Source organism: Genypterus blacodes, unplaced genomic scaffold (genome assembly GCF_046128005.1).
Source record: "Genypterus blacodes isolate CSIRO-AG114 ecotype Tasmania unplaced genomic scaffold, CSIRO-AGI_Gbla_v1 ptg000105l_1, whole genome shotgun sequence".
NCBI lineage: Eukaryota > Metazoa > Chordata > Actinopteri > Ophidiiformes > Ophidiidae > Genypterus > Genypterus blacodes.
In genome coordinates this window covers 2718035-2731125 of record NW_027466909.1, presented here as the reverse complement: position 1 = coordinate 2731125, position 13091 = coordinate 2718035, and the positions used below count along the sequence as shown (strand labels likewise).

Below are 13091 nucleotides of genomic sequence, written 5' to 3'. Positions count from 1 at the left end.
CAACCCAGTGCTGCATCTGCAAAGTGACAGAACGCAGTGACCTCAGCACGGCCGGACAGATTCTTGGTGTGGCAACAAGTCATCTAAAACTAATGACAGGGCAATTTGATGTATGGGTGTGTGTTCAGGGACCAGTGGGACGAGGCCTTGAGCAAATATCAACGCGTCACAAACTCTGATAGATGGACTTCAGGCCTCTGTCAGTTTTATCACTTAACCACTTGTCTCCGGGTTAATAAATCCAGATTTATGACTGACGGCTCCAGGTTTGTACCGACAGGCGCCGCCACCGCTACGTCGCCCAGACTTCATCAGATCATATTCATGGCTCGCTTCCACTGACACACATTTTCATAAATGACACTAAAGAAGAAATATGGGAGGGAGTTCCTCCTTTTGCTTTCGTTTGGCTTTCTCCTCAAACTGCAACGACTCATCAATCATAAAGGACAATGGGTTTTGCAGGGAAATCCACATTATATTCACAAGAATTGGATATATTCAAAGGGAGAAATGGAGCTGTGTGGAAGCTTCAGGTTCATCGGTAAACAGAATGTGGAAGATTCTCAAAGCTTTTAAAGGACAGACATAGAGATAATATAGCTGGTTAAGAAAATTGCCCAAAACAATGAACATATTTTAAGGCAGCAGAGCACTTTATAAAATCAATTCTGGTACCAAAAATAAAAATGAAAAAAGATTTAAAAGAGCAGGCAGGGAACAGAAACCTCTGAAAGGAAGAAAATGAGATTCCGTCTCTACCCAACACGAGGTTAAAGTTGCAGAATTTTTCCTTTAATTATCACATTTCCAATAATCAAACTCTCCTCCATCTGAAATGAGCATTTGTCAGCAAGATTGCCTGTTTAAAGGAACGATGATGAAAGAAAACCAATAATGTGACTAAGGTGAATAATGTGTAAATGGGTCTCTGCACATACGATCAGAGAGTCAGGGACACTCAGGGACACTCGAGTGTGTCAATAAATTAACCCGGGGCCTCTGACAGACTGACCCCACTCACTTCATCCCACACGGATCCTGTTTGGGAACATGTGGTTACAGGAAAGGGAACGTCAGATATAAAGGGCAGTAGATTCCATTCTTCATTCACTCCCAATGGTCTCTGTTCAATGATCTTCCTTGATGCGAGGAAGACTCTGCCTCATTCTACTTCCATGTTTTACTTTGTCTAACTTTGTCCTCCACAGTTTCAGTGGGTTAGTTGAGAGACCATGATTCGCCCCTTTATAGTACCTTCAGTAGTATATTGCTTATTTCTCACTCTTACACGGCAGTTTTAATGCTCGGCTAGTCTTCACTTTACGGTGCGCTCGGTTTGGCCCACGTACAGTAAAGTCTCCTGGGCACAGGGATGCGTCGAACTATTTGTTGCTGAAAAAGAGAAAATTAATGTTCTTGGGGAAAATAAAGTTAAAAAAGACCCCTAAGTACCATTTAGCCTCTTGCTGAATAATCAAATACATGGAAATCTACTGCTTAGCATCCATCATCAGCCAACAATTCCCATTTCTAAACAGCACTGGGACAAAACCAGCTGACTCTCTACCGATCTCTCTCTCTCTCTCTCTCTCTCTCTCTCTCTCTCTCTCTCTCTCTCTCTCTCTCTCTCTCTCGTTCTCTTTCTGTTGCAGCAGCTGATGTAGGTTTAACCACGACCGGTGAGAGAGAGATAGAGGGCGAGGAGGAACATATGCACAGACTGAGGCACATATGCTCAGGCACACATGCCCCCCCCCACCCCTACACACACACACACACACACACACAAACACACATAACAGCTAAGGGACTTTTGTTAAACTCTACATTGCTTATTATTTCTAAAGCAGCTGCAGAAATGTAAGCTTCTTGTTTCCATCTTCTCGTATTCTCCCCTGGTTTGCCACTCAAAGCCTCATCCCTTCCCGCTGGGACCTGTTGACTTCTTAATGATTTTTCCACCTTTTTTTGTTGTTTCTGTTTATCCATCCGCCTGAATTCCTCCTCTCGTATTCTCCTTCTCCTGCCAGCTTTCCCACCTGATCCTGCCCAAACTTGTCCGCTGGCTTCTGTCTCGCTGCTCGGCTTCTAGCTTCTGGCTTCTTCCTAACCCACAGCGTCCATCCAGTTTCTTGTTTGTTGGTTTGTTCTCGTCCAGTTTCTTGTTTGTTGGCTGATCAACCTGCGTCTTGTTTGCGGCCCAACTCTCCTCCTCCTCCTCCTCCTCTACCTTTCCAAGCTTTATTCTTGGGTTTCCATCAGAGGTTCTATTCCCTGGTCCATCCCTTTCCCATCTTCTCATCGCCTTCTTGAGCCATCACTACCGTAGGCTACATGAGCAGGGATGAAAGAAATGTTCCTTGCACTTACAGTTTCTACTACAAGCCGACACTCGACCCTTAAAGCTTAAGGACATTCCCCTCCGCATCTGAGAATCCCCTTAGATTCTGACCCTGGCACCGCTCCAGGATCTGCATTAAGTGCAGGGGCGGCATCGTTTCCTGAGGCTGAATGACTTTGACTGAGTGCCGATCATTTAACATCAGCTGGTGCATTCAGTTTTCAGCTGGACTCAAAGCTTGTAGGCTCCATAAACGACTCCCATTACATAATTGCCCATTAACTAACTCATTAATATTTGCATCCACTCTGCAGGGCATTTAACTGTGGCTGTTACCTGGAGCAACCATAAAAGAGTGACATCACTGGCTATTGTGGGGATCAAACCTGTGGACATCATGTCACAGAACACACACTCTCTCTCTCTCTCTCTCTCTCTCTCTCTCTCTCTCTCTCTCTCTCTCTCTCTCTCTCTCTCTCTCTCTCTCTCTCTCTCTCCACCTACTCTGCCCACCCAGGCTGGAGTTCTGCTCAGTGTTTCACCTCCTTTGTTCACTCTGACAGATCGCTCTGGTCAGACCTTGCCTCTGGCACTGGCACAGCACTCACACAAATTCACATGAAATGCAGAAGGAGGGCATGAGAGATTACTAAGTGGCTAATGTGCTGCATGTAGGGTCTCTGTGGGGGCAAAAATGGGTTTCAGACTCCACGTATTGATTTGGTAGCCAGATGCATTTTCTTTCTCTCTTTTTTGGGCTGTGCTTCTCAATTGGCACTCCGCCGAGACCAAACCTCCCTTTGCCTTCTGAGCAATTCAATCTCAGCTGTAGTCTGTAAAGAGGAATATAAACGTAAAATCCAGAATATAAACAAAAACAATGCAAAATACAAAAAACCGAGGCGGCAATATCCATCAATTCACCTCCTTCTCCCTTCTCCGCTGAGCCTGAACGCCTCTGTGTCATTTTATTTTCTCAAATACTTTCGAAAAATCTTGTTTATTGAGGCATGTCGACTCAGAACACAATTTAACACAGCAATCGCCTCACAATAAATAAACATTTCCCCGCTGACATCCTCTTTATAAAGCTGTGTCTGCAGTATTGTCAGCTCTATATTGTACGGGGAGGAAACATTGTTTGCCATTCTTTTGTCTGCCACTTGCAAACAGCTTCTACAGAAAACAATTATCCATTTGTTGACATTTCCATAACACAATGTAGGAGTGGGACCCCGTGTGGAATTTGAACAATGACTAAACTCACATGAAGCAGCTGTTATTGGAGAAGTGGTTTACACTTGGAAGTTTTGCAATTGCTACTATTCATGATATTTCACTTAAAGCTGCTTTTGCACGCTCACCCGCAATGCTAAGCCAATGTTTCAACAGGGGGAAAAAAGAATAAAATAATTGTAACAGGAAACGCGAGAGGGATAAAAGAAGCCAATGAAATATTTAATCATTAAATTATACAGGGAATAAAATCAAGATGAGGCCGAATGATACAAATCATAAATCTGGGATAAGTGGAACTCAAGGAGGAGGTTTGTTGTTAGACTATAACAGCAGCTATAACTCCTATAATACCCTCACCTATAACTCATATCTGCACATAACAGCCACATCAACCACTGAGGAGGAATAAACTCACCCACAAACACACACTTTCACATTCACACAACTCCACAAGTCAACAGCAAACTACTGCACTGAGCAACAAGGAGAGAAAGGAGTGACAGGATATTCACACAGATATCAAAATTTCCCACATCCTCATAAGTTCTTCCTCATCATTTGCACCACCTGTCTCACTCTTGCTCACCTTCTCCAGTTGCCCCGCACAGGCTGAAGAGTAGAAGGACAACCTGTGCAATAATTCCCCCGACTTTCTCACTCCAGAAATCCATGACGGCGCAAAGGATGCAGCAGCTGATCCCGCGCCGTGAAGGAGCGAGCACAGTCCGTCTCTCCTCTCCTTTTCAGTCCACTTCACTCCACTCCCTCCTCCTCCTCCTCCTCCTTCTTCTCCTTCTCACTTAACTCCGGATCCCTTATGAATTTTTCACTTCTCAGCTCTGCGTCTGCACAGCGCCCGCCTGTGTCGTACCACACTGGCAGAGAGGCAAGGGGATGCTCTCTGTTTGACTGCACTCTGCAGAGTGAGCAGAACGGAGAGAGAGAGAGAGAGAGAGAGAGAGAGAGAGAGAGAGAGAGAGGGAGGGAGGGCATGGGGGGCTTTCAGCACTATCACAGCTTCAGTGAAAGGTTCATTAGTCATTAAAAAGGTTAGAAGACCCTCTGCTCTGCTGTAACCCCTCAGCTTCAGAGCCCCCCTGGCTGCGGGTGACACTGCTCCCTCCGCTCCAACAATGTGAGAAAGAGTCGTCCTAAGTCCCATCAGGATCCGGGCCACTGCTCACCATCTGTTTGTCATCGTGTAATGCACCGGTTCAAGGTTCAGTGGGCACCGTGGAATCCCCGGCACAGCGAGAGAAAAAAGGCTTTTCACAGCACATCCATCAAGAGGAGACATTAGAGAGAGAGAGAGTGAAGTGATGAAGTGAGAAGCCCAGTTTAATGGCAAATCAACAACCCCATCGCTTTGGAAATGAATTGATTTTGCTATATCCTTGATTGACAGGTGTTTTAGAGGTTCTGGTTGCCCGCCTGCCTCATATCAGCATCGGCCAGATTCAATTTTGCCAGGGGAACAAGTCCTGCGTCCATGTTTTCCCTCAGCTTACTGTTTCTGCATAAGTGTGATAATCAGACAGATTTATTGGCAGTTTTTGCGCAAACGTGACGCTTTCAACAATGGCAAAGTCCAGCAGGGACACAGTGGACGGACGTCTCATTTAGATATCTTTCATTCAAGAAGGCATATAGGGGATATAGAATAAGGATCACAAGCAACCGAGGGCGGAAGAGTTCACCTTATCAGCACAACGATAAGAAACACAGCCGTGGAAATATGTCTGCATGACTATTGATCATGCGGTGAAAGAAATCAGATTATTTGCTTTCTTGTCATTTTGGATTAAAGGGAAGGAGGGGAGGTGATATCGCTTGTTTGACGTGTCGGTCCGCAACACAGAGAAGCAACGCAGAGACAAACACAAGAGATTAAAGTTAATACAAACACACACACACACACACACACACACACACACACGCGCACGCACACACATTCCAGGGCAGAGAAGTGTGTCTGGCTCCACTTTTATACGTCCAAGTGATTTATATTTTGATGCCACCTCCAGCCTTTGTGGCTCATAAAGAACACAGAAAGTGGAGCAATGATGTTTTATCTTTGTAAAGGACAGATTATTCTCAGTGCTTCTGGTTGAGGTCAGATAAAATCACATCATCATCACAAACCACCAAAGAGTCGTGTTTCTGAAACTCAATCAGACGTTCAGACTTTTACTTAACGGAGTGGAACAAAAAGCTTATTCATTATTCATCATCTTAAATGTGTGTTAAATGATGTCGTAACACCTCGTCTGAAGCGCTCTGACTCACCTGCGTTTTAAAGGCGCAGTACATTGAACGCCGGCCTGCTTTGCCTTATTTGAGCCCCTTGTTTTATCTGCTGTGATGACTTACAGCTACTCGGGGGTGCAGGGATGATGTTGGGCTGTTACACTGCAGAGAGGCAGGCAGCATGTGAATGAGGCTGGCGGCTGCTGCTGCTGCTGCTGCTGCTGCTGCTGCTGCCCGGTGCACGTCGGCTTCTCTGCCCTTTGTTTTCTGCCTAAATAATTTAGAAAGACAGAGAAGACAGCAGAGGAGGTTTTTCAATATCTCTGTTTGAGAGGCATGAAGAGAGACTGGACATTTTTAGCAATTTATCAAGTTCCCCTTTTTCAGTTCTTCATCTGAGTCTCTGGATGTTGTGTCTATATTTGGATTTTCCTGTTAGCAGATATTTGCTAAGTGAAAGGAATGTCAGCGCCCTTTAAAAGCCAACATGAAAGTGAATATTTGGATGGAAAACATTTGCAAACCATTTGTTAGTCGGGCCGTTTGTGGTTCCACATCCAACATATTGATTTTGAAACAGAAGCCATCAAATGGACTGAGCTGTGTTTATGATCTACATTGACATTAAAAGTTTTCCTTCTTGGTATTAATAACTTATTGGTAAGTTGGTTGTTAAATGAAGCGACACATTTGGAGTAAATTAGAATTTATTAGGACTTATCATTATTACTATTATTAATATTTGGCTTTCACTTAATTGTTAAATGAAATTTCATTTGAACTTACTGCTGAATAAAACAACATTGCTGTAACTTTGTATTTTGGTCAATTAAACTCTTTTTGCTGGTAAATGAGGCGACTCATTTTGCTTTGCAGCTGTTTTCCAGCATCTCTGCGGCTTGCCAGGCCTTGTTTTGTTTAAACATCATTTTTATTTTGCATACCGAATGAAGGCAGTCAATGATTGATGCACTCTTATGCCAATTTATATTCACAACACCTGCTGCAGGCTGCGGACGGCCTTCCGGTCGGCCAGTGTGCCGGCTGCATGAAATAGAAAATAATCTTTGAATCTGGCTTTGCGTGTTGAGCAGGTGAAGATTAGACTGAAGATAGACAGAATTGATCCTCTATCGAAGGTGATTGTAGCCGTGTGTTGTGGGTGATGAGGGCTTGAGAGAAGGAGTGAGGTCTTCTACTACTTGGACAAAGTGTTGCTGTCTAGATTGAGCAGCTCCTCAGCTCACAGTGCCGTGCAGCCATGTCACTCTCTCCTGCTCCTCTCTATTTAAAGCAAAAGGATTTTACAGGCGTGCATAAATTCAGCTGTGAAGGTACAAAGAAATGAACCCCCTGCCTCTGTACTGAACGATTCATAGCACTGTGGCAGAGAGGAAAGAGACAGAGAGAAATTTCCCTTTCACTATTGCAATTGTGCTTTTAACTGTGATGTACAGATTTTTTAACTTCTCCTTCAACACACAAAAGAGAAGAAATTAATGATACACCTTACATATAATTAAAGATTACCCTGCAGCATGTAGCGTGATTTGTTGAGCAGGAGGCTCCGCACGCCGTGGGAATGCTTTGTTTATTAGACTGGGTGAAACATTTCCCTCTGAGGAAAAGTGCATCCTCTTGCATTTTGGAAGCAGGAGTGTTTCTTTCCTTTAATGACACACTGTCCCGGGCGGTGCGGCGTGACAAACTGCACATCCCGTCTGCACAAAGGCCTCTGCTGGCGTGCAGCTCTGCCCGGCGCCGCTCGCTTCAGAAGTGGCTTAGTTTCCATTATCGACTCCAGGTTGGTTTCCATTATTGACCAGAGGTGAAGGAAGGTTTGTGTTATTTGTGCTTCAGTCTTTAGATTATGCACTCATGAATAATGTGGAGGAACTCAATGAGTGAGCTGATGCCACCAGTTTGTACGATTCAAACTCAAGATCAAGCACTTGGCCAGTCTGAGACCAGTACATATAGAAATTCTACAGACTGGCTGACATCATCAAGTTGGAATTTGGCTTTTTCCACCAATCGGCACCAACTTGTCCTCTTCTTGTCTGTACAGTGGGAGAAGGATGGAGTGTGTGTGTGGTGGGGATCTGGATGCGGCGCTGCAGGGTATCTGCGGGGTTGTGGAGCATGACATTAGGCGCACCTCTCTGCACCGCGGGGAGCCTTGCTATCTCAACAACCTCCAAGCTTCTCTGACCTGCCGTGTGTGACTGACAGGACCGCTCGGCTGGAAGAAACAGCTGCTGTGGGCTGTTAGGCAACAAGAGGATGGACGCAGGGTGAAGACTGGTATCACTCTGAGAACGTGCACACAAACACACACACACACACCTCAGGGATCCATACCTGGCGACCCTGCAGACTAGCTCAACCTGGAACCAACTGACCAATCACATCCTTGTTGTCAGAATAGGGCTGGGGAAGAAAGACTCTCTCTTTCTCTCTCTCTCTCCTTCTCTCTCTCTCTCTCTCTCTCTACCTTTTTGTGTTTTAGTTGTATTGAATACATTTTGAAACCCGTCCCCTCTCTCCCCAGTCAGATGTGTCTGCAGACTGATGCGTCTCTGTTTGACCCGTATCTCTCCTCTCAGTGAGTAAATCAGTCTCAGCCACCTGTGACCCTGCGCGGTGCCGTCGCCCTCGGTCTAATCTTTGGCTAACGCTGACCCTCGGCCTTGTATTTCTCTCTCCCACTCTTCCTCTCTCATTGTCTCCTACATGCAGCACCATAAATAACACACCTCCCAGGCTGTTATTTCTTTTCTCAGTGAGCGCTGCAAAAGATTTATGACACCGGAGGAAACCTCTCTGCAGATTTCTCCGTGCTGCGCGTGTCTCTGCACCGTATTCTCTCCGCTCGGGGTGCTGCCATCAGCAAACGGACTAATTTATTACAAAGACGGCGTTAACCTTTCCTCTCCCGGCCCGCTCACCATCCGTAATGTCTTAGGACAGGTCAACAACTGTCTCTCTGCCTCTGTCGCCCTCCATCTTCTGCTTCCGCTCACTCTGTCTCTCTCCTTCTGACTCGCCTCCTCCTCCTCCTCCTCTTTCTCGCCTGTCACTGCCCGACACCTGTTTCCTTTTTCGCTGACAAGATCTGGATTAACCTGAGCAAACTGGAGGCAGCACACGATCCAGGGGGAGCGAAGCACTTTAACAGGGAAACAGACGGGAGAGAATGACATTGATGACTTTTCCTTAAAATTAAAAGACGGTGCAGCAACATCTTATTGCTTCTTCTTCCTCTCTTACTCCTCGCTGGAATCAACACTTGTGGTCGAGCTTAGAATACCAGATCACAGGAAACTAAACGCACAGGAAAAATTAACAAAATCTTCAGTATATGAATAATATATGTGTTTTAAATCGAGCTTTATTCCCCTGTTCTGAATATTCTGCATGTTTTGGCTTCGTTTCCGCATCATGTTGCCTACGAAGCGTGACTCTGTAGCGTGTTCTATGATTATCGCATACATTTAGCAGAAGGAAAAGTGCACCCGGCAAAGCCCTTATAAGTTTCAAAGAGAAGCCGCCGCAGAAACCCAATCTTCATTAACGGCAAATGAAGAATAAGTGGATGTGATCGCTGCAAAGTGGAAGTGCAGCAGAAAAACACCACCTGGTTCAAAACGCTTCACTCGTCCCTGTAAATTCCTTCATTAATACTTCCTCCAGGAATACACAGAAGAATCAAATTACATACGTCATAAAAGTCACATCTTGTGTAAATATTGGAGTGCTTTGTAAATGGACAGATTATTTTCTTTGACATTATTCAGCCTCTTTTGTTCAAACATCATTAAGTAGCTTTATGTGTTGCCAATGGTGCTCTGTCAATAGGAAGAAGAACACACTGCAAATGTTCCTTTGCTCTTTTGTAGTTTCCTTCATTTTTGCCCATCTTGAAGCACAATCCCTCACACACACACACACCCCCACCTACACACACACACACACTTGTGAAGCACCGAAGACCCTCTGAAGTCGCAGTTGTCGTCGTCACTTTTCTGCTGGAAGAGTCTCACTGCAGACGTCTCGCTGAGTAAAACAACAACACACACAGAGGTGACAAATTAATGGAGCGCCCGGCGACTCTCCAGGCCGGTAATGGAGCTCTTTGTGTGACGACAGGCTGCAGGTTCACGGGGGTTAATGGGGGTATCGCCCGCACGGCTCTGTGGTGGCAAATAAGCTCCTATAGTGACTACAGAGAGCTGAGAGAAGAAGGGGAGGAGGGGGAGGGATAAAGGAATATAGAGCTGAATACACACGTGATGTTTGTGTTTTATATATTGGTGCATAGTTTCTCTCTATCAAGTTCAGTTGTGAAGATTTCAGCCAGAAGCTGCAACAAACAACTGAACACTGAAGGTGTCGATTGAAATGCTGAGTGGAGGAGATCAATAGGATCTCTCTCTCTCTCTCCTCCTCTCTCTCTCCTCCTCCTCCCCTCTCTCTCTCTCTCTCTCTCCCTCTCCTCCTCTCTCTCTCCTCCACTCTCTCCTCCTCTCTCTCTCTCTCTCTCTCTCTCTCTGTGTCTCCTTCTCTCGCTCTCTCTCTTTCAAAAGCACACTACACACACACACACACACACACACACACACACACACACAGCATATTTAATCTAGTCAGTAGCCCTGTGAAGGCAGACAGGTATGCAGCCATTTTGTTACTGCAGTGTGTGTGTGTGCGTCTGTGTGTATGTGTAGGTGTGTGTGTGTGGGTGTTTCAGCGCGACATAACAAGGCAAAATAATTGTTGCCGTGTTTCTTCTCCGCTCTCTGATATTAAAGTCATTTAAATGCACAACAAAGCTGTTTTAGAGATGACATCACTTTCAATTAGTGTGTCCAACTTCGCTTTATTGCCTTTATACCTGGAGGCATGAAATGAATTGTTTGAGTGAAGTGTGTGTGTGTGTGTGTGTGTGTGTGTGTGTGTGTGTGTGTGTGTGTGTGTGTGTGTGTGTGTGTATGAATAGTAATGTAAAATTGGTTCCAAGCTGTGTTGACACTGGATTATTAAATTAAAGTAACAAACAGCCATTTTGTCCTTGATGTCCGTTTAATGGTTTTGGAGACGTCGTGCCGAAGCTCCGGCAGAGGAACACACACAGTGTTTAGTGCTGCGCTCACACTGACGAGTGTGTTCAGCGCTCCTGCTCCTTTGTGAATCTGCCTTTTGTTGCAGTTTAGTTTCCGACGCTTGCGAGTGCCGATAAGAGAAAAGGAAAAGCTTTGGATCTGCCTCAATTTCTGAATAATGATTTTGCATTTTGGAAAGTCTCACACAATCTATAAATCATCAGCACCGCCACATTTTAACTTCTATCTCTCGCTCTCTTTTTGCTCTACACACACCCGATTAGCTCATTCAGAAACAAAACTTTAGTTGGAGCGCAGGAACAAAAAATACATCAAAGGAGGCGGAAGGGAAGGGATTCAAATACTGAAGCAGGAAATTACAGATTCCAAGAACAAAGATTTTTATTACAACTGCCACAACTGAACAAAATCACAAAGCAACTTAACCAACACGAGTTTCTTCAAGACCTCGTTTGGGTCCTAAAGAGTCCAGATGTCCTCATGATTCCAATCTAATCTCATAGGAAAACTTTACTTTCAGGCCTCAGGCTGTTGTTAAATTAATATTCCGCTATATGGCTGTGAATGCACCGCGTTGCTTTCAATGCACGATCAGAGCTCCTCAAAGAGCTTTGATTAGAATTTTAAAGAAGTAAAAGGACAGTTTTGGCTTTACTTTCTCTCTCACACACACACACACACACTTCAAGCCAATTAGTAGTCCGAGCAGTCGTCCATTAGCTGGATATGAAATGACAGTTAGCAGATTCACAAATTTGGCCATAAGTCCATTTCCACTGGAGATGTTCTGAATCTGTGAAACTACTCAAACTAAAGTGTGACGCCACTTTCACAACCGTCAGCAACGAGCTCACACGTCCAACCTTGATAGCTACTCTACATATCATAGTAAAGCTTTGATTTCACTTTCACGTTTCCTTTTGAACTGCCCATAAATCTTTGGCTTGTGCCGTGTCTCTGTTGACATGTAACACATTTATATTCACACACACACGTGCGCTACAGTAAGAGGTGAGCTAAGCGTGTGTGTTTGGCCGGCAGCCTGCGGGGGCTGCCAGCTCAGACTCGAGGCGTCCAGTGTGCACAGCGCTGCAGCTGCATGGGAGAGAACAGGAGCTTAAAAAACACCCGAACCTGAACGCAGCACCATTGGCGTTCACATTTTGAATTGTTTCATTGTACACTGAATGCTGCAGATGATGTTACGCAGTTTTAATTAACGATTTGATATTTGTTGAGGTGTGAAGTCGGGATTTCTCTCCACCTGCGTCTCCATATGCTCGGCCTCCTGTTATCTGTCTGTCTCTCTGTCTCTCTCTCTTCCTGTCTTACTTTCTCTCCTTTGCCAGTGTGTGTTTGTGTGTGTGTGTGTGTGTGTTGCGTGTGCATTAATCAGCATTTTTTGGAGGCTGCATCTGAAATTCATCGTTCAATATTTCAGTGGTTCATATGGTTTAAATCTGACACACACACACACACACACAGACACACAGACACAGACACAGACACACAGACACAGAGTGTTGTTGATCCCACGCGTGTGAGCAGAGACGTTGAGTCCTTTAGCCTGATTTCCCTCTTCCCGCTCAATCTACCAAACGTGTAAAAATTCACTCACAGCCGCGTGTTTCTGGCCGTCGCTGCCGTCCATCAAGCTTCACGGTCCAGCGTTCAAAGCCTCCTCCTCGTCCCTGGATGTGTTGCTGGAACGCTGATCGCGCTACATAAACCGTGACATTCTGAGTTTCAGTCCTGCCAGACTACTTTCGCGGTCATGTCATCCATTTTTTCCCCTCCTTTAATTATTTCAAGACTGGCAGCTTCATTTGTTCACTGCGTCAGTTTGCTGTTCCTTTTATGGGAAATCTGCTCTTTTGTTTGATTGCATAAAACGTGTTGAAGGCTACGAGTCTGCCCGCACACAGCAGAACAAAGCTCAAATCCTCTTTTTTGGGTCACAATGATGCATCACATCCCAACGCTGATGTCGTCTTTAGCAGAGCCAGGTGTGTGTGTGTGTGTGTGTGTGTGTGTGTGTGTGTGTGTGTGTGTGTGTGTGTGTGTGTTGAGCTCAAGACTCTGAACTGAAAGATGTGTCATTACTTGAGGCGTCTGGGAACAAAATGTGATCATGTTGT

General features: G+C 45.1%; 1 protein-coding gene across 1 annotated transcript in view; it reads right to left on the bottom strand.

Annotated features, from left to right (window-relative positions):
* Positions 1-4254, bottom strand: part of LOC143008540 (contactin-associated protein-like 4) — a 38836-nt gene extending 34582 nt beyond the window's left edge. The window contains exon 1 of the mRNA XM_076160349.1: positions 4170-4254. Coding sequence (XP_076016464.1) covers positions 4170-4254 — 85 coding nt within the window. The remainder of the gene's footprint in view (positions 1-4169) is intronic.
* Positions 4255-13091: the final 8837 nt, after the last annotated feature.